Below are 20,914 nucleotides of genomic sequence, written 5' to 3'. Positions count from 1 at the left end.
GGTTCTCTCTAGGCCCTAGCGATCGAGCTGCGTCTCTCGTGATCACATTCGAGTGTCGATTAATTATTACCTCACCGTACCCCCGTCGCGCTACAACGTGTCCTTTTGCTCCAAGATGACCGACCGACCATCCAATCAAGACCTTGAAGAATCACCCTCTCAACCTGCGCCACGTAAATCCGCGTGGAAAACGAACCAATTTTACCTGATCACATCCAACCCCAACCGCCTATCACCACACGTCTCGCCTCGTTCATTTTTTACATGCATTCGTAGCTGTAGCTGATATATTACGTATATTATACATCTTTTTTAACACGCATGCAAGACTTTTTCCTTATAGACTAACACGCGTAGATTAGATCTCTCAAGCGGTGCAGCATGATTGGCCCGTGCTCGAGTATCATAGTCACGATACTACAGTGTCTCTATTTGCATGCGCGCTGTGCGCTCCTTCAGAGCCGCAACCGCAGTCTTTTCTATCTGCCTGTTGACCTTCTTTCTGTTCGTGCAGTAGTCACCCGCATAATCATCTCGAGTTCCCGCATGCCGATTTTTCGCAATGTCGTCGCAGTTGCGGGGGCCGAGTCGCGTTTCGTTCAGCATGCGACGAGACTGTCTGTCGCGATCTTCAGATTCTTTCTTTTGTCGTTCCGTTGATTTTTATCTACTTTTTCGATGCATAAACGAAGGATGAAAATGTTCTCGGACAGTTCCGATAACTTCGAGAGGAACTGTGCTCGCGAAACTGGAGATCACGATGCGACTGGCTCCCGGATTAACTGCCTATTGGTGGATGCGCCAGGAGGGCATTTGAATAACCTTGTTGTTCTGTAACAGTACCTCCTCGTTGGATTCTGGAACCCACTGACAAGGCATTCGCTCAAGGCTCTGACGCACGCGTTGAATGCAAAGCCGACGGTTTCCCTAAGCCCCAGGTCACATGGAAGAAGGCGGCTGGTGAATATTTCCACTTCGATAATCTACCCTCCTTGACGTTCACTGAACGCAGTAACGATGATTCCTAATTATTCTCTAACAGGGGATACACCGGGCGATTACACCGACTTGAAACTGAGCAACCCAGACATCAGCGTTGAAGACGGAACTCTCTCCATCAATAACATTCAGAAGACAAACGAAGGCTACTATCTCTGCGAAGCTGTGAACGGAATTGGCGCAGGGCTCTCGGCTGTTATCTTCATCTCGGTTCAAGGTGAGCAATCTGTCACAATTTCTTGATGTCCCTTGTAATTTCAGCTTGACATCACTATTCCATTATCTGAATCGCACAGCTCCACCCCACTTTGAGATCAAACTGAAGAACCAAACCGCGCGACGTGGCGAACCGGCTGTACTCCAATGCGAGGCTCAAGGCGAGAAACCTATTGGCATCCTGTGGAACATGAACAACAAGAGACTTGACCCGAAGAGCGATTCTCGTTACACCATCCGCGAAGAAATCCTGGCTAACGGCGTGCTGTCTGATCTGAGCATTAAGAGAACCGAGAGAAGCGACTCCGCCTTGTTCACCTGCGTTGCCACCAATGCCTTTGGAAGCGATGATACCAGCATCAACATGATTGTACAAGGTTCGAGTCGAGACTTTCAAACAAAATGGAAAATCACTCTTCGATTTTGTATGTTAACCAAAAATTTGTTCGCAGAGGTTCCCGAAATTCCATACGGCTTGAAGGTATTAGACAAATCCGGAAGATCTGTTCAACTGTCCTGGGCGGCACCATACGACGGAAACAGCCCCATCAAACGCTATGTCATCGAATACAAGATCAGCAAAGGCTCCTGGGAAACTGACATCGACAGAGTCTTGGTACCTGGATCCCAACAGAACGTAGCCGGTGTTTTTAATCTGAGACCTGCCACCACGTATCATCTGAGAATCGTAGCTGAGAACGAAATTGGCGCATCTGACCCGTCTGACACTGTAACTATCATCACTGCTGAAGAAGCTCCTAGCGGCCCACCGACCTCTGTTCGCGTTGACGCTCTTGACCAGCACACTCTTAAGGTAACATATTTTAGAATTTGAAGATATTGAATGTTTTTTTTTTTTTAATTCAATATTATTCGATTAGGTAACATGGAAACCACCCCCACGCGAAGACTGGAACGGCGAGATCCTTGGATACTACGTTGGCTACAGACTCTCATCCTCCGACAAACCCTACATGTTCGAAACCGTGGACTTCTCGAAGGAAGATGGAAAGGAACACCACTTGCAGATCACCAACTTGAAGACCTACACCCAATACAGCGTCGTTGTTCAAGCGTTTAACAAAGTTGGATCCGGACCAATGAGCGAGGAACGAAGACAGCACACCGCCGAAGGAGTACCCGACGAACCACCTCACGATACCACCTGCACCACTTTGACTTCTCAGACCATCAGAGTTTCATGGATGTCACCCCCTCTTAGCGCTGCCAATGGAGTTATTACTGGATACAAGGTTGACAAGTGATGGCATTCTGAACGAATCGGTAAGCTGCAGAGATATTTACAGTTTCCCTTTTGCAGGTTATTTACGGACCCTCTGACACCTGGTACGACGAGAACACCAAGGACACCAAGATCACCTCATCGAGCGAGACCATTTTGCACGGACTGAAGAAATACACCAACTACAGCATGCAGGTTCTGGCTTTCACTTCTGGTGGCGATGGCGTTAAATCTGCACCCATTCACTGTCAAACCGAGCAGGATGGTAAGTGCCACATCACAGAGAAGAATGTTGCAAAATTAGTCCTTAACCGTGTCTCCTGTCTACAGTCCCCGAAGCACCGATCGCGATCAAGGCTCTCGTAATGTCCGCTGAATCGATTCTCGTCTCGTGGCGCCCACCAAGCCAGCCCAACGGAGTGATCACCCAGTACACCGTTTACACCAAGGCAGACAACATTGAGGAACCGACTAGCCAGAAAGTACCACCCAATCAACTGACTCACGAGGCTTCTGGATTGGACAAGCAACGCAGATACGACTTTTGGGTAACCGCTAGCACGAACATTGGCGAAGGAGAGGCTTCAAAGATCGTGGCTTTAGCACCAAGCGTTCGAGGTAATTCTTCTGGTCTCAGCTGTTTATATTTCGTCGATCTTTCTTGCGCATGGTGTCAATCTGTGTGATACTTCTCAGTACCGGCAAAGATCGCATCCTTCGACGACAAGTTCACCGCTACCTACAAGGAAGACGTTAAACTGCCCTGCCTCGCTGTTGGAGTACCCGCACCGGAAGTGACCTGGAAAGTACGCGGCGCCGTTCTTCAACCAAGTGACAGACTCAGACAATTACCCGAAGGATCTTTGTTCATCAAGGAAGTCGACCGTACGGACGCTGGAGAATATTCTTGCTACGTTGAGAACTCTTTCGGCCACGACACTGTTACCCATCAACTGATCGTTCATGGTGAGTGACATCAATAATCTAAACGAGTTTGAACCATCTCGAAGAACGAATAATCGAGATACGACTATGTTTCGTAGCTCCTCCGCATTCACCGCAAGTTACCCTCACTGCTATCACGACCAATTCGCTGACAATGAAACTCCGACCTCACGCCACTGACAATGCCCCCATCCACGGATACACCATTCACTACAAACCGGAATTCGGCGACTGGGAAACCGTTCAAATCAGTTCTACGGCTCAGAAATACACTCTGGAAAATCTGTTGTGCGGCTCGAAATATTACATCTACGTAACTGCATACAACGGGTAACAATCTATATTTCTACGAGCGAAGTTGTCGTGGGATGGTGATAATCTATCGTGATTCTCTTAGAATTGGAACTGGCGATTCTTCCGACACACTGACCATTCGCACCAAAGGCTCGAAACCGATCATCCCCGAAGCAGCTAGATTCATCGAGGTCTCCACGAACAGCATCACCCTTCACTTGAGCGCCTGGTCTGATGGCGGATGCCCTATGCTCTATTTCGTCGTCGAACACAAGAAGAAGTAAGGAAAATAACAGAACGGATAGAGAATCTTTTGAGTTTGATAGAAGTTTAAACACGCGATCGTTTTTCCACGATCCAGGCACCAACAGGAATGGAACCAAGTCTCAAACAACGTGAAACCCGGCGGAAACTTTGTCGTTTTGGATCTGGACCCTGCTAGCTGGTATCACTTGCGCGTCACCGCCCACAACAACGCTGGTTTCGCTGTAGCTGAGTACGAATTCGCAACACTGACCGTAACTGGAGGTGAGTATAGAGTTTGGTAGCAACGGCACACACGTAGCCGGTGCTAATGGTGGCTGGACTGAACGGTTGCCAAATTTTTTGTTCCAGGCACCATTGCACCGGCCCGCGATTTACCGGACGTGAACGGTGGTGGCAACATCGAGGATCCGATGATTATCATAATGGCGAACTTGAATCTGGTCATACCCGTGGTAGCCGCGGTCCTCGTGATAATCGTTGCCGTCATCGTGATCTGCGTTCTCAGAGGAAAGGGCTACGGTAGCGACAAAGGTAATCGACAGTTCCTATTCTGTGTTGTGTTCGACGAACAGGTACGATCGCACCCCCCGTACGCAACGATGGTAACGACAACACGGACGTCAGACGTTACTTCCCCTGGTTACCTAGCTGGCTCGACGTGAACGTGGTGGTGCCGGTCGGAGCTACGGTTGTAGTGATTATTGTAGGCATAGTGGTGATTTGCGTAGCGCTCTCCAGGAGAACTCGAGGCCCGGAACAAACACGGCTGCGAGGTATCTCATCAGCCGACGAGAAATATTACGAAGGACAATGTATAGCAATTTTTTTTTATTATTTTAACTCGCTAAGTCAGAAAACAGATGGATGTTCGTCAGACGGATAATTTTCGAGCAACGAGCGAGGTTGGTTCGATCGCGAAAAAATGATATCGACGACGGAGACGTGGTTGAAGAGAAAATTATTTCTCTGATGATCGATCCGTACGTTAGCCCCACCCTACTTTCGGAAAAATCACAGCTCACGTTTGTAGGCGTTGGTGGGCCAACAGTGAAATCAAGTATCGAATACTTTTGACTTCGTCGAGACCGCGGCTCTTACATTTCGGTAAATCTCTTTTAGACGACGTGGTATATCAACAAACCGGAGTTGGCGGAGCTACCCTTGACAAACGGAGGCCGGATCTTCGCGACGAACTTGGATACATCGCACCACCGAACCGTAAGCTGCCCCCTGTACCAGGATCCAACTTTAACACCTGCGATCGCATCAAGCGAGGTACAGTGATAAGTAAGCCACAACTGCCAACAATATGATTTCTAGCTAAATTCCAATTATTGTCTAGATGTTGTCGCATCCAGTGTTACCGTTTCTTTATTTTACGTGACACACAGTCGACTATCGCACAGGTGACACACATCATTCATGTACACGCGTCGATCATAGTCACTGCCAATTGTCTCGTTGTCTGCCTCGCTTCAAGATGTTTTATTTCTATTATATATACATACGTAATCGGGACGTACGTCCCGACGAAAACGGTTATTTCTCCTCCCTTTTATTTTGCGCTTATCATCTTACTCGCTGCGCGGTGCCGACCGTTCCATACGCCCTGTTCACCCTGATGACCCCGTCAATCGTCAATGAAATCAATCACCCCGATATGGCAGCGAGCCAAATCCGAACATTGGTAAGCGTCAGTCAGTCGTACGACCTTTGTAGTATATGTTCGATAACAGGTGGAACTGGCTCGATAAGGAGCCACTCGACATGGGATCCGAGGCGACATATGTACGAGGAATTGAATCATTGCGCGCCGAACCGAAGATGTCCACCGCCGCCACGTATGGGCAGTGCCGAAGGTCTCTCCCACAGAGGTTGGTAAAAAGCAGTTAAGAGACTTGAACGAAGCGCTCTATCTCCCCCGTGCCGTCGTGACGAGTCTTCGTCTATTCGCGCGACCACGATTACTAACACAAAGCTGCAGATGCAGCTGCTGGCTGTGGTTGCAGTCGGTCCTTCGTAAGTCCTCCGAGTTACCACGGTTCTCGCACCGTGCTGATGCAACCGTCACCCTTTTAATTGTTGCACGACCTAGCATGACTATGCGCTCTTTCGTACCCTTCCGCTTCGCAAACAGATGAACACGATATGCACTCATAGGGAACACCTTTCTCGAATACGATCCGATTTTTTTTAATGGAACATGGCCAGTTTTCACTCGATTCTCGTTATCTTTCCAACTACGATTGATCGAGTTGGTCGAGTTGAATGTATAATATAATTAGTCTATTCATCGTGGTACAAGGGAATCGAATGAACGTCGTTGGACGACTTAACATGCACGAAATTTTTCCTACGAACGTTGCTCGGATGATAAGCAAGAACCAGAGAAGAGGAAAAGCATAGGAATGCAGTACGTAGATACCCGATCATTTTAGCGTTAGCCATGACTGTACAAGACCAACACCCTGCGAGAGACTGTCCCCGATTCATCGAGACCATCTTATACAATGAATAGATTAGTTCAAGTAGGTCTAACACGGCAGTGTCTACCCTCAGTGATCATTTATTTCAGGCATGGAGGATGAGATCTGCCCGTACGCCACCTTCCACCTTCTTGGATTCCGCGAGGAAATGGACCCCAGCAAGGCAATGCAGTTCCAGACCTTCCCCCACCCTGGCAACGGACACTCTGGCACCATGGGACCACCTGTTGGACATCCTACCAATGCTTCTACCCACAGCCGCTCTGGATCTCAATCTATGGTACCAGAATCTACTCTCTAACGATTCTTAGCTCTAATTCAAGTGGAATCGTTTTTATCCATCGACTCGTTATTGTCTTCAGCCACGTCAAAACGGCCGCTACTCTCGAGTCCCATCCCAAGGAGGTGGCAGCGGAACCCACAACGTCTTCTCTCCTGAATACGATGACCCAGCTAACTGCGCACCGGAAGAGGATCAATATGGCTCGCAATACGGACAATACGGCGCTCCCTACGATCATTACGGATCTCGTGGCTCTGTTGGACGTCGCAGCGTAGGATCAGCCCGCAACATCCCCGTCTCTGGATCACCCGAACCACCACCACCACCACCAAGGAACCACGACCAGAACAACTCCAGCTTCAACGACAGCAAAGAAAGCAACGAGATCAGCGAGGCAGAATGTGACCGTGACCAACTTGTGAACCGCAACTATGGCGGTCAGTACAAAGAACCGTGATCGAATAGGGAATCAGAGGACCGTATCGCGAAGCGAGTCCATCAGGAATGGCTCGTTATCCGGATGCGCGAGGTTCTAACGCTGCTCCATCCCGAGTCGAGCCTTAACGTTCTCGTTTCGCGTTCTCGGTTCGGGTTTCCTAACACTGCTCGTCCGTTCGCAGTAGAGAATATAGGCATGCCGAGCGAGTCACGACGTACAAGAATGAACCGGGACTCGCTGCGGAGTCTGTGTACCTAATCGTTTAGCTTACACGAATTGCATGCTACGTGTCGTCGTAGTAGTTTACCGTTGTGTCAATCGTGCCGTGTGTTTTTCTATTTCAGTGAATGCTCGCGGCAAGGACGGCATGACCACCGAGGAGATGCGTAAACTCATAGAGAGGTCAGTAGAGATCGAGTGAGTTTGGTTTAACGGTGTACGATTAAAAAAAAAAAAAAAAATCAGACCGTCACCGTTCATGCCGCTGTGTCTCGAGCGATTTTTTGCCTCGAGAACTGTCATTGACTTTCTCGAAACTTTAATTGGCCAATCTCTTTCGTTTAGTCGCTTTCACATTTCGGACGAACGTCGCGTTCGTCACTCGACTCTCCGTAATGATACTTTGCTAGACCTGCTTTTTTTTTCTCTCTGTCTCTCGTAAATTTTGTCTCTGAAACCATTGACATCCTCGAGCCTGACTCGAACCGATCGATTCTCTTTTGGGTGTTACAAAACGATAGTGGCGATCGAGTGCACGGTGGTTTCGCTAAGTACTCTGAACAAACCCCCTTTTCTTGTGACAATCCATTTAACGTATCTCTGACTTTTTCTTGTTTCATGACTCTTTACGCAGGAAGCCGTAAGTTCGTTAGACAATAATCAATAATAATTAAACTGCAGGATGCATTCATGTAACGACGTTCGCGTTAGAGATGGTTTTTTGGAAAGCTTTAGAAGTTGCGTTAACTTTGTTCTTAGCTGTATAGTTTTTTTTGTGGCCACGAGAATATAGGTCAGTCAATGCTTCGACAGCGTCGCTTCCATACCAACGACAATCAGATCTCTACCTGGGTCGAATTAACGCTTACCAAGCCAGTCATGTGTTTTGCATGCGAGTTTGGTGGCAGCTGCCACCAACGTGTGATACTTGTAGTTAACACTAATTTAAGAACGATACCATGTGCGTTGTCTCCGCAACAGCTCTCAATCCCGTCATTGCTACAGATCCTGCTGCCATTGCTGTGCTGGTGCTACTAACTTTAACCGTCGCTGTACAAATATATTTTTAATTACCGTATCTTATTAATGGAACGAGCTCCTGTGATTAATGTCCTCGCGAATTCCAGCTAATGCATGCACCGCTGTGCAGATTGTATTTATTTCTCTCCTTTAGCCGCATAGAAGTTGTCGAGGGAGACGCGATAGTGTTCTGGATTATTGGTATTTAGAATGCTGCTGATGCGAAGGTGTATACTACGCACGAGTACGGGGATTGGGGTTTAAAAATGTCAACTGCTTGTTACAGAAACGAAGCCCCCGGCCGGCAAACCGGCGCCGGCCACGGCGGTCACGGGGGACTCCTCACACCCTACGATACTGTGGCAGTGTAACCTGTAAATCACCATCCGTGGTCTTCCGTCTCTCTCGTCGCCAGTGGCCGAAGACCCGAGAGAAGCGGAAAGAATGCGCACGCTAACTCTTCCCCCGGTGCTGTCGTCGGTTCAATTTGCAACGATTTACCAGAAAGATTACCATCGTCGCGAGTAGTTAGATTCGAACCATCGCGTTAGACGGGCGCACTCGTCGGGACGTCTCAACCCTTGATCGATCGATGACGACCAATCGTTACGGGCGGTGCGGCGCGATATTTGCCCCCTGAAGGGACCGTCTTCTTCGTCTTCGACCATATCATTTCCTCCCTCTAATTGTTGGCCTTTATCTATATTTCGATCTCGCGGTTTTTTCGTACAAGCTAGCTCCTTCTTGCTCAATTGTCTACGAGGCCAGGTTAACGAAACTGCCAAATCGATTGACTGCCGAACCGGACGAAAAGGGCAATATATTTGTTCGAGGGGTAACATATCGCGGCGCGTCCCACGCACCGTACTTTATCCAAACCATCGGCAAGATCGAGCCCCCTCTGTCAGGAACGAGTGTCCCGTTCGGTAAACGAACAACACCCGGCATGTTCGTGGACGATAGAAACGTGATGAGAGGAATGAAACGCGACTGAAATCCGGCCCGCGACGCGTGCTCTCGGCGACGGTAAATTTCACGGGGGTTTTTGGCGGGATGTTTCCTAGGTTACAATTGTCGCTTCCAAGCGCCCACGAGTCACGGGATGTACACACGAGATACACATTAGTTACTCGCTTTTTAAGTCATGGTTGTGCCACACTGCCGCTCCCCGCAGGCATATGATATTATACATACATACATATACATGATGATGATATTATACATACGTATATATACACACATATATATATACGATTTATAATTTCGTAACAAAGGTTGTGTCCCCCCCATTTTGGTGAACGACGATCTTGAGTCTCGACGTCGCGGAGAGCAAATCTAGAGAGCACTGTTTTGCGATAGTGTCGCAGAGAGTGCGTCGTCGTTGTCGTCGTCGTAGCAGTAGTCAGGTCGCATCGATGCCGTGGTGGCGTCTGACCGAGTGAACTTCTTACCACTGCGCGCGTGCCGATACAACGGAACGAAATTCCGCGAAATTCCCTTTTGCCGATCGACTTATCCGTAGGAAGAACGCGGCACGTTAAGGATCGTAGGGCACGATTTGAATAAAGACATAAAAAAAAGAAATGGAGACCATCAACCGACCACACTACCAACGCCACGCCACACCACACGCCATACTTTGAAAGGAGAGAAGAGAACGCGCAAGCACACACCACGCTCGCTGTCGATTTTTAATCGTCCTATATAATATTTAGTCCGCTGTACACACACATATATTCGCAAGCTAATCTCGATCAATTATGAATGTACGTGAATTTAATGATACATGCGACGATGATATTATACGTGTAAGCAATTCGAGCAACAAGTACCGATTTAAAACGTAAGTAGGACATAAGTCGGACGGATGGTCGCGAGATGCGCCGTTTCTCTTTCGTTGAATGGTGACAGATCGAGTGTAAAACGGGGTATGTAATACAAGAGATTCGGATCTAACGCCGCAATTAGATAGAGCCACAAATTGGATATCGGTAAACAGAAATAGAAGAGGAGAGGAAAACACTGGTCATTTCGATACACGATCCTGTAGCTCGATATGGCGCCAGGATACAGTTACGGCGCGTGTCTCATAGCTCGTTTTTAACCACACGACACTATTTAGATATATAAATATATATATAAATATATAAATATATATATACATTGACGTTCATATACATACGTTGTAAGTAGGTATGTCTAGGTGTCGCATTTATTTGCCGAGGCGACGCACGAGTGGTACACCAGTTGAATCTGGTCACGGTCGAAGGGTGCCCCGTCGTTGACGACGGGGTACTGTCGGGGTACTTTGGCCGTGAACCTGTGGATTTATTTCTCAACCCTTCCCTTCCCCGTTTGTATCACTGGCTGCGACTCCGCTCGCCGACGCACTTTTTACTCATCGATGTGATTTTAAAGGCTGCGCAAAAAAAGTCTCGTGTCTCGTGTACGTGTTACGATCGCGCTGTACCACATTAATGTAGCCATATCCAAGTCACCTTTTACGATGTATATCACGTTTTACTCACGTAAATGCTCGCGGAGCTTTTCGCTTTGAAGCTTTTGAAACTTAACGCGATGAAAGAGAAACCGACAGATATTTAACTTATTCGATATTAGCCGTACGATCGGTCTCGCGTGCGTCCATCGCGCACGTGACCCTCGATATTGTGTAAGCGAAGCAAAAAGTAAAAAAAAAAAAAAAGAAAAAACGGAAAGAAAGAAAAAGGGAAAAAAACGTGATGCCCGTGCAGATTGTCGCATAGCTTTCTTGTATTAACCGATTCGGTATACTGTTCGTTTATCGTTATGGTTTTTGTGTGATCGATCTGGTATCGTTTCTCTTTGCAAGGTTTAACGTTACTTTTGATGATGCTGTGAAACGGTCGGTGGCCGCCGTCCGCGTTATACGTATATGATTATGCTTTGTTCATTGGAAATATTGAATGTTCGTTTTTGTGCAACAACGGGGCGGTTCTTCGAGCTTCTCCCTCGTGCGGGCCGCGTATCGTCTCCTTTTCTCGGTTGCAACCAGACTCGGGACATTTCGTAATTAGTACCCTGTGTTGCGCTCAGTGCTCGCCTTTGAATTGGCTGTAAGTTCGCATTCTCATACAACGATACTCGTAATTCTCCGCGTTCGTAGGGACTCGAGGATCCGCTCGCAGTACACCGTTTCCTCAGTACCACTATTTTATGTTTTTGTACCAAAGTCGTAGCGTCTAACTTTACGTTAAATAAATAAAACCAACAAAAAAAGACAATTATTTGTTCATAATTCTAGGTTCCTGAACACTTGAGCTGCAGTAAGTCAATGGAGGAGTATTTCCTTCTTAAAATCAACGTTAGCGTAGGTGCTAGATGATATTCTTGCAGCATAAAGGATCCATTGATGTATATTTTATTGTACTACAAAAGCAGCGTGTTATCGATTGGCTGTTTTGTATGTTTTACAAGATTTCTCATAAAGCGCGTTGCATTTCAAATATGCGCGATATGGTAACATTTGAACGATGTTTGTGCAGTGATAAGTCGTAGTAGTTGGTAACATTATTTGTTCGCACGATGGCGTCCGGCGGTGGTAGGTACCGTTTATTTTGCTTTTTATCATTTAATAGGCAACGTTAGGCGAAACGTTTTGTACGGGGATCCGTGGTACTAATAATGTCGATCAAATTGCTATTATTGTAATAGCAGAAAACACGGCAGAGGAAAGGACCGAGCCAGCAACGCCGGCACAACCCCTCACCAATGTTATGAGCGAAACAGCGCACGTAAGTTAGATAACCTATAAACGTAGGCGTAACCTGTTGTGTTACTATTTCTCGTCGATTGTTTCGTACCATTGACGTTTTCGAATATATTAGTGCCGATCATGCATCCTTACAACGCAATGTTAATTTTGCACATCGAAATTTTTAATAGTTCGTTTGATCAACAACAATTTTGATATTTCCCGCCAAACTAATGACAGCTGTTATGCCAAAATTTAACTTTGTTTTTATTATCAACATCGTTGTCACGTATTATTAATGTATCTGCATAAGAATCGTTGGTCGCGCTTGTTTGACTAATAAAGACTGTGTTTTTTGTAATTTTGTATCTGTACAGTCTACGTATGTAAACAAAACAAAAGAAGGCAATGCAGATTCGCAACTTTATGAAAGTGAAATTTTGACATCGATGTCTTGCATTGTTGCAGAGGATACTAGCAATGAATAAGGACTCTGACCTGTCTGGTGTAGCACCAAAGAAGTCGCGCGTCGAAGTACAATCTCTTCCAACGAGGCAGTACTTGGATCAGACCGTAGTTCCAATATTGTTACAAGCCCTATCCAGTCTAGCCAAGGAGAGGCCGGCTGACCCTATCAGCTTTCTAGCTGGATACTTGCTAAGGAATAAAAGCCAGTACGACAATGGTGAATCTCCGCCGACTAGTCAATGAACTGCTTACGCTTTTATAAGTATGTGATCGAATTGAAAGGCCGTTTATAAACATTTATTGACATTTCTTAGGAATATAATCGAGTTGAGGCAAGGTGTTTTTGTGTAATATCAAATTAAATAAAAATGTAGTAGCTTTTTATCGTACGATAGGTTCTTTTAGTGACTACGCAACGGAAAAAGACATAACAAGATTCCTCGAGTGTCTTCGCCCTTTGTGTACGCTTAATGACTATGTTTCAGTGATAGACATGGTAATTTCTTTCATGTGTGTTACAACGTATATAAGTTTACCGAGGTTAACCTTGTTACTATTAGGACATGCATTAATTACAGTAGTTCGTACCTGAAAGTATTTCACGTGAAGCCTTGGGCAAGGATTATCTTATGAAACTCTATCGACTACGCGTGCTTCACATCGACCGTGAAAAGTGAGAAGGATCGTTATCACTGGTCCAGTAAATCGTAATGAATCCTTCGTGTCCGCGTCGTTTTTAATTGGGACGACGATTTAATTGGATGCAATTAAACGTAATCGTGCAACGAAACGGCGTGAAATGTATTTTACGCCCCGATAAGATCACCAATTTGCGCGCGACTCGCGATATTCGACCGAAAACTCGCACGTCGACCGAAAGCCCGTTACCGATACGAATGACATCAGCCATTTTGGAATTCAAATTCTCGCGGTTTGCGCATGGCTGCGCGGACGCTAGTATGGCGCGATGATCAGTTGCTAATAGCTCGCGCGCGGTGTTAGATCGTCGTGTATCGCGTTAACGTTTCGATTGTATCGGTGGATCGAAACAATCCCGAAGAAAGAGAATTCGTGCACAACCGCAGATAACGCCGCAGCATCGACACGAAACGACGGCAACGAGGAGATATCGAGGTAATTTCGTGGCGAACAATTCTCACGGTAGCATCATCGCACCGAGTCCAATTAACAAAGGGCGACCTACCATCCTAGTCTCTCGTATATTACCTCGCTTCCTTGAAACCATTGCCACTACGTATTTGTCGCCAAAACTTCCTATTACTCTTACTATATATTCGTACCAATCTTCCTTACCATTCGATCTTCCTTATCGAGGATATGACGTAAAGTTCTTCAATGGCTAGGTATACGCGATGTAATATACGAGTGTTCTCATTTTTGTTGGTTACGAACCAGGCATTTTCAAACTGGTATCGTCGAAATGGCGTAAACTTGTCGACCATCCCTGGAATATTACCATGATACATTATCGTTTCAATCGCAACGCGAGTGAGGAATTACTTCTGTGTCATTTGTATAAAATGGTTACCGTTACATCGTTATTTACATTCATGTATTTCAAAGCGAAAGACTTTGGAGAGTTATGCGTGAATCGAGACTAGACTTTCCCTTGTAGTTTGCGAGATTTACTTCGTTCGGCGTAGGTACGTCGTACCGGAGTGCGCTGATGTACGACGTCAAGATGGCTCGCATGCGATATACTATGGGAACCAGAGAAAGAAACAGCGGCGTTGAGTTTCCATAATATCTCGGTTGGATTTTTCTTTGGCGCTTCTTTATATTCAGAACGAAACGGGCGGGATACGCGCGCGGTCGTTTTACGGTTAGCGTGCTCTAGGTGCACACGCACAAAGAACTCGCGCCCGGGGGTAAACTGAGGTACATCATAGTTAATGGGCGAACCGTGTCAGGGCTTTCGTCGTGCGCGCACAATCTGTAGATTCACGCCTGTACGGCCACACGTTGGCTCGGTTCAATTGGCACGCATATTGGAATTCTATTAGCGGGATTACCGACAGTAATTGCTCGGTTTGGCGCAATATCGCACGCTCGTCTGTGTCCAGCCAACAGGCTGGCGAGCGTCAAACGCGGATTAAGCCCGCGTCTTGCTCGCGCGGCTGTGGCAAGGCGTCGACTGTATTACGCCCTGGACTGGGCGCTGCCAGTATGCAGTCTCGGTCTTCGGGTATCCTGAACGTTGCCTGGATCGAAATGCATCATGAATTGCCAGTTCGAATATGCGCCGGTTACATTAGCGAGGCGGGGCGCGTCAAAGGTTCAAGGCGTTCGAGTCGAAATTACTCGTGTCACCTGGTCGAGCGTTGGTCCCCGCGCGTTCTTCTGTGAAAATTTAATCGAAAGTTCCTACGAGCTGGGAAATGAAAGTTCAACATGGACGGGGCGGGGGACGGCGCGCTGGGGATGGGGAAAAAAAGGAGGTACGAGACGAGTAACGTGTTTCGTCGAGAAAGGAACGAAACTTGTAAGTTCGCGGATCTCGAAGAGCGGAAAACGATTTACCTGGCGTGAGTGCGCGAGACTTTTCCAAGTTTAGCCGGGATTTTTCGAAATCTCTGTCTCTGAACCGACTCCGGATTATATAAAATTTTTCTCCATAACTGGAAACTCCACCACAGCTTCCTCTACTCGCTCCCTCTCTCCCTGGTCGTTTCTCTATGTCGGAGTTAGGGAAAAAACGCTTACCAGGCAGATTCGCGCCAGCTAAAGCCCCCTTTTCTCTCGTATTTTTTGCCACGCTAGAATTCTATCTGATAACCGGAAAGTTCTGTCGTATTTCTCTTTTTTTTCGCTCTTATAATTTCCCCCTCAACCCCCACTCCTCTCTTTCCCTCTCACCTATACGCATTTTTAGAATATTTTTTAATTGTTTTTTATTCCATCCATGGATCGCGGGTGCACGGGGACCTTTGTCGGAGCCCAGCCCGCGTAGCGCGAAACAATATACACCGGTTGCGCTCCAGTTATTAAACGATTATTAAATGTAATGTATGTTTCGAAAATACCGACGCACGTTGTAACATAAAATCGTTAATTGAATATCGAAGCGTTAGCAGGTTGCAAATTGAAAGCTCGTCAAGCGAACGCGATTCTCGTCGTGGAACGGGTTCTGGTCGAAGATAAAATTTCGTAATTCAGTCACGTTATGGACGGACGTTTTAATCAGTCCGACAGAACCGCTGCCCATCTATATACCATCCCAGGAAGCGGTGGTTCTTCCTTCCAACAGCCTGTGGCGTGCTCTTCCCCCTTTCCGCGTCAGTCCTCTCCTCGTTTTTGAATTATCTTGCGGTTCCTTGCTCGCGGGGCACTGATTTTCATTTCAGATCTGGCTCTGGTACAGTGCGGAGGAGAAAATAGAGGTCTCTTCCCGTTGATTTCAATCTGTTTGACGGTGCTCCGCTCGCTCTTTCTCGCTTCACGGAGCGTCGCGATGCTCGACGCTGGCACGGCGCATCGCGTCGCTGTCCAAAGACAACGAGACGAGATCCGCGACGCGGGGCATCGCGTTATCGTACCGTGGCATCTCGCTCTCTGTCCATCTCCCTTTCTCGATTCTTCACCCCTTGCTCGACCGTGCTCTCTTCACGGGACTTATCGGTCCCCGTGGCGAACGTTCCCACGAGGGACATTGATGCGCAATTACGCGAAAGTCCGTCTGCACGCTCGCGTAAACTCGAAGATGTTCGTTTTGTGACTCGTTCCTCGTGCGAATGGCTCGTTCCCTTTTAAAGCCATGTAAATCGGTCGGCCAGGACAATAACGATCCCGTTGTTTGGGGTGGTACGCTTTTATTATGACGCCGGTGGGAAAAGTTCGTCTTAATTGGGAAGCGATGAAACACGAAATGATCTCGTTAAATCCGCCGGTTATCTGCGCGATCCCGTCGAGTAGTTACAAACTACGCAACGGATTCTATCCGATAATAGCGTTTATCTTCGGACCGCATGCAAGACACGTTCAAACAAGTTCGCAGCGTACATCAAGCCCGTACACGATATTCTAATTAAGTATATAAATGTTTATGTGTTAATACGCGAATTTAATAGTACGAATAATATTCGTCAACACTGCGATTATAAGTGAAATGTTGCGAGAGATATCGTTACTCCCTATATCTTGGTACAATTACGGTCCTAACGTATCGTGATTGCCTTCTTAAAATTTTTATCGATGCTTCCAACGAGTTCTCCCTGGATTTGCTTGAAGCATCGATACGAGAGCCAAGGCTTAACGAAAATTGTTCGGATCTTTTTGTCCTCGACGCTTTGTCAAGATTAACCGTGACGATCCGCGTTAAGAGTCTCGGTAGCGATAGGAGTATCGATATTAGCTCGGCGCTGGCTCGATATTATCAGGGAATATTTTGCGCGAACCGGTACATTCCGGTGGATGGGGTTTAATGCAGAGATCCACTCCCTCGGGTTTCAGTTTTCGATCGCAGCTGGACGCAGAATCGGCTATCTCACCCCCTTCGCTCTTCATCTTCTCTCCACGCGCGTGTATGTACCAGCAGGTAGGCGTCTCTCGAAAAGCGCTTAATCCTCCGACCAGTCGAAAGCCCCATGCCCGGTATTACCGCAAACGTTGATTTGTGGTCGCGGCAGCGACATTATTTATAATTTGTGGGTATTAATAGCTGACTCGCACGTGCGAACCTATGGCGGTATATATTGTACTGAAGCCTTTTCCGTCTCATCGATCTCACCTATCGCCGATAAATTTCCTTCTCGTTTCCGGCTGGTAGTTTCAAGTTCGGTTTATCCCGCGTTTCCATTTCGCGACACGTTTTCGTCGCGACGTAATCATCGTCGCGATAAACAGCAGTGGACAGTGAAAATTTTTTATCGATCCAGCCGAGGGTCGCATCGGTACCTAGATTCGTTCCACTTTCTATCACGTTCGAATCCAGGAAATTTGCATAAAAAGAAACGGCGGCTACGAACACGCGGCAGGTTGAAAATTGCAAAAAAATTATTACTTAAGAGTTACATAATTGCACCCAGCAGCGTTACCTACCCGCAGTACCGAAGTTCCCTGGGTTTGCGTCGGGTTATCTTCGTGCGATCGCGGTGGCGATTTCAATCTCCCTCCCTTTTACAAAACCGCCGGAGTTTCTCGACACGTAACACACAGTGGTACAGTAGTAATTATTAATCCCTTCATCGCCGTCGGACCCGTAAATCTGCGGCACAATGAACGTCGCCTTAATTTTTAAGGGCGCGCGCACGTAGGACAGTGCATATGCGAGCGCCTGCGGCGCGGTTCCGCACCCTCCTCTCCACCGTTGGCGAACGTTTCGCAAGCATTGTTCCTCCTCCTCCAGGCCTTCGTCTTTCGTGGTCAGAGGCGAAAAGAAGGAAGGTTGGTCGGTGAAAGGCGAATGAAGACGGACGTGTTCGAGCGCACCTAGGTGGACGCTGAAAGGCCCGTCCGACGGTATACGTTATTTCCGCGGACTGTTATTTCGTCGGTGGAATCCACGTACTCGATGCATACGGCGCCGAGATAACGGAATCAGATAGCTACCGTGCCATCTCTTGCCAGTGGAATAATACCTTGCGGGAATATAACTCACCGTTGCCAGGCCCCGATATTTTTGTGGTGAGAGGGCCACGCACGTAACTCGTACGACTCCGCGCGAGTTTCCCCCTGTGTCGACGCGGGTCATTGGGGCGCCTATCGGTCCTACGCCTCTGTCCGTGACGGCTTATTCTCGAAATTGTCGGCCAGGGTGTAATAAAACGTTCGGAGACTGCCAATCAGCCGATAGAAGTTAACTTCGAGCGATAGCAACTAGACGCTGTAAAGGCGTGGGCGACACGAGACTGCTGACTTAACGACCGTTCTCCTGTTTCCCCATTTTTTCTTTTTTTTTCTTACGCTGTTGCGCTAGTTATTCTACGTCGAACAATAGAAGGGAATCGTAAAAGAAGAATTCGACTCGATGCGCAATGTATTAATTAGAGGGCTGATAAAAATCGCAGCGCAGCACCCTATCAAGGGGTAGATTCGAAAAATCTGAAGGAAATCCGGATCGAAACATTTATTCGTCTCGCAAGAGAAACCAAATCCATTCAATTACGCTCGCCTGGTATACCGTCAGAGAGCCGATCTACATAAAAAGAGGATCACGTCGACTCGTCGACTCCTCCGCGAATCCAATCTAACTCCGCGCGAAAACGGCTGCGAAACGCCAGCTGCGGAGGCGAACGAATACCCGTCCGCTATTACTTCATTTTCTCGTTAGGAGAAACCGATGGGCGTGCAATTATCGACGTTCGCGACGGCAATTAAACCGGCCCTGGATACCCTTTGAAAATCTGTTTTCATTGTACCCCCACGGCCGCGGCGGGGATCTCGCGGGACGAAACAACGCTCTCCTTTTTCAACCCCGTTCCCGCTTATCGTCGATCGCCGCGCGCTCTCTCGTCATGGTAATTGTGTAGCAACTAATCATCGGGAACGAACGGATGTCCGTGTAAATGGGATTGCCAGAGGAAAGGGGATGGAAATTCTGCGACGACACGCGCGCCCGCTCCGCGTTCACCGCGCGGCCCGCCCGCGGGAGGGGTTGATATTGTTCGAACGAAGAGCGGATCGAAGATGTTTACCGGTTTCGACCGCGGTCCACGGTGAATCAGCCAGCGAATTGGAATTCCCCACCTAATAAATCACCGTTCTATATCTGCGTGGATCGGGGCGGACCGGTATTCTGTCCGGACGGGGCATCCATTCCGCGATGGGCAGACCCGTCAGCCTCATCGTTGGTCGGCACGGTTCTCGCCAGGAAACGCGAACATTGTTTCGCGTGTGACCGTAGAGCCGATTACGGGCGGAACGATCGAGCGGATAACGAAACACGCGCGGGCCGTATAACGGTAGACAGGTGGGATCTAAAAACGGGGCTGGATCGATGCCACTGGTCGATATATAGGGCCACCCCGTTTGCGGGATCGCGGGGCTCTACGATGCCCGATGGTTATCGACGTTCCGTCGTTTATTCGCGGCTTAGATTCTCATTGATAAACAAGAGTCGATCGAACGGCAGAACCGAGCTATTATTGGAATAAGGTCACTCTAGCCCCTTTTTCCTTTTTCGTTCCACCCGCACCTTTTGTTCCCTGTCTACTCTCTGTTTCCTTTTTTTCTGTTTTTTTTTTTTTTTTTTAGTTCTCGGTACGTCCTGCAAAACGTTAAGAATATCTAGCCTCGTTTATTTCGGCGGAACTACCACGTGCACCGAGAGTAGTCGTGTTCGAGTTCTGGTTTTAATATCGCTGAGAGCTGCTCACGTTGACAAAAAGGGTTGGGAGTTTTTATTAAAACTCTCTTTTTCTTTCTCCCTCCCTCCCTCTCGCTCTTTTCCTTTATCTATCCGTCTGTCTGACTTGCACTCCCCTTTGTTCGCTCTGACGCTCTCTGTCTCGTTTTAGAGCATTGATTTTCAATGTAATCTCGCAAATTTATGGACCATTTGTATCGCTCCGGATGGTACTGATATCATCGTGTTTAAGAATTTTTTACTTCTGCATCAGCTCTTCGTTCACTCTACCTGATACCCCTTTTTTTTATCTTCTTCCTCTCCCCTTTTTTTTTTGTTATCCAACGGAATGGATTTCGTTCCATCGGATGTTATTCCCGCGAAATAGCTAACCGGTTATCTTCTTCCTGTTTCAGAACATTTTTCAAGGCCTATCCGGCCGCAGTATCGCATTTCGGATACGTCGCGAGAACGCTATAAAACATGGACCGAAACGATCGCCCCTGTTTCTCGCTCCTTTGTCACCTACCCCAACTCCGTTGCTTCGCCACCCGCCGTACCAGCTACGATACCAACGAACGCTGTTCACGATATTTGGATTCACCATTAAACATGGTCTCGGCTTATCTTAATGGACATCTAGTTGGTTTCCCGGATCTTTTGGGACACGGAGGGCTTCCTTCGATTTTCGTCCTTGGATAATCGATGGTCGACAACGAGCTTCTCCAGCGAACCTTCGCGCGGTGAGTCCCTGTTAATGAATGTTCCGTTTAGATTACGTTTAATAGAGATTAAGAAATTTTCATCGAATTCTTTCGTTATCGTTGCGAACAATCTCGTGGCGGGGTAGTAAAGTAATTTCGGTTTAGCGCTATCATAGAATTTAGCGTCATTCAATCGAGCAAACCCATTCTGTTTCAAGATAGTACACTAAGCATCGAACCGAATTGCTTTCCATAAACTGCTCGTGGAATTTCGCAATACTGTTCGCCCCTTCTG

General features: G+C 47.4%; 2 protein-coding genes across 3 annotated transcripts in view; both read left to right on the top strand.

Annotated features, from left to right (window-relative positions):
• The window catches only part of Dscam1 (Down syndrome cell adhesion molecule 1), a 56,758-nt gene extending 47,505 nt beyond the window's left edge, over nucleotides 1–9,253 (top strand). Inside the window, exons 13-30 of the mRNA XM_076910327.1 lie at nucleotides 841–960; nucleotides 1,043–1,216; nucleotides 1,296–1,592; nucleotides 1,668–2,029; nucleotides 2,097–2,468; nucleotides 2,537–2,723; nucleotides 2,789–3,076; nucleotides 3,155–3,424; nucleotides 3,502–3,733; nucleotides 3,801–3,977; nucleotides 4,059–4,225; nucleotides 4,537–4,776; nucleotides 5,084–5,251; nucleotides 5,701–5,838; nucleotides 6,540–6,730; nucleotides 6,813–7,170; nucleotides 7,517–7,574; nucleotides 8,698–9,253. Of these exons, the coding sequence (XP_076766442.1) occupies nucleotides 841–960; nucleotides 1,043–1,216; nucleotides 1,296–1,592; nucleotides 1,668–2,029; nucleotides 2,097–2,468; nucleotides 2,537–2,723; nucleotides 2,789–3,076; nucleotides 3,155–3,424; nucleotides 3,502–3,733; nucleotides 3,801–3,977; nucleotides 4,059–4,225; nucleotides 4,537–4,776; nucleotides 5,084–5,251; nucleotides 5,701–5,838; nucleotides 6,540–6,730; nucleotides 6,813–7,170; nucleotides 7,517–7,574; nucleotides 8,698–8,782 (3,884 nt within the window). The 3' untranslated portion in view covers nucleotides 8,783–9,253. The remainder of the gene's footprint in view (nucleotides 1–840; nucleotides 961–1,042; nucleotides 1,217–1,295; nucleotides 1,593–1,667; nucleotides 2,030–2,096; nucleotides 2,469–2,536; nucleotides 2,724–2,788; nucleotides 3,077–3,154; nucleotides 3,425–3,501; nucleotides 3,734–3,800; nucleotides 3,978–4,058; nucleotides 4,226–4,536; nucleotides 4,777–5,083; nucleotides 5,252–5,700; nucleotides 5,839–6,539; nucleotides 6,731–6,812; nucleotides 7,171–7,516; nucleotides 7,575–8,697) is intronic.
• A 2,684-nt stretch (nucleotides 9,254–11,937) lies between these two features.
• On the top strand, nucleotides 11,938–13,001 carry LOC143432807 (protein dpy-30 homolog). Of its 2 annotated transcripts, none has more exons than XM_076909706.1 (3): nucleotides 11,938–11,991; nucleotides 12,105–12,184; nucleotides 12,613–13,001. In XM_076909706.1, the coding sequence occupies exons 1-3, from the start codon at nucleotides 11,976–11,978 to the stop codon at nucleotides 12,853–12,855; spliced, it is 339 nt and encodes a 112-aa protein (XP_076765821.1). In that variant the 5' UTR covers nucleotides 11,938–11,975; the 3' UTR covers nucleotides 12,856–13,001. The 2 variants fall into 2 exon arrangements, with proteins under 2 accessions (XP_076765821.1, XP_076765822.1); XM_076909707.1 differs by having other exon boundaries at nucleotides 11,940–11,991; nucleotides 12,108–12,184.
• Nucleotides 13,002–20,914: the final 7,913 nt, after the last annotated feature.

Source organism: Xylocopa sonorina, chromosome 2, assembly GCF_050948175.1.
Source record: "Xylocopa sonorina isolate GNS202 chromosome 2, iyXylSono1_principal, whole genome shotgun sequence".
Taxonomy (NCBI): Eukaryota; Metazoa; Arthropoda; class Insecta; order Hymenoptera; family Apidae; genus Xylocopa; species Xylocopa sonorina.
Note: the sequence above shows the minus strand (reverse complement) of the source record. Positions and strands in the feature narration are given on the sequence as shown.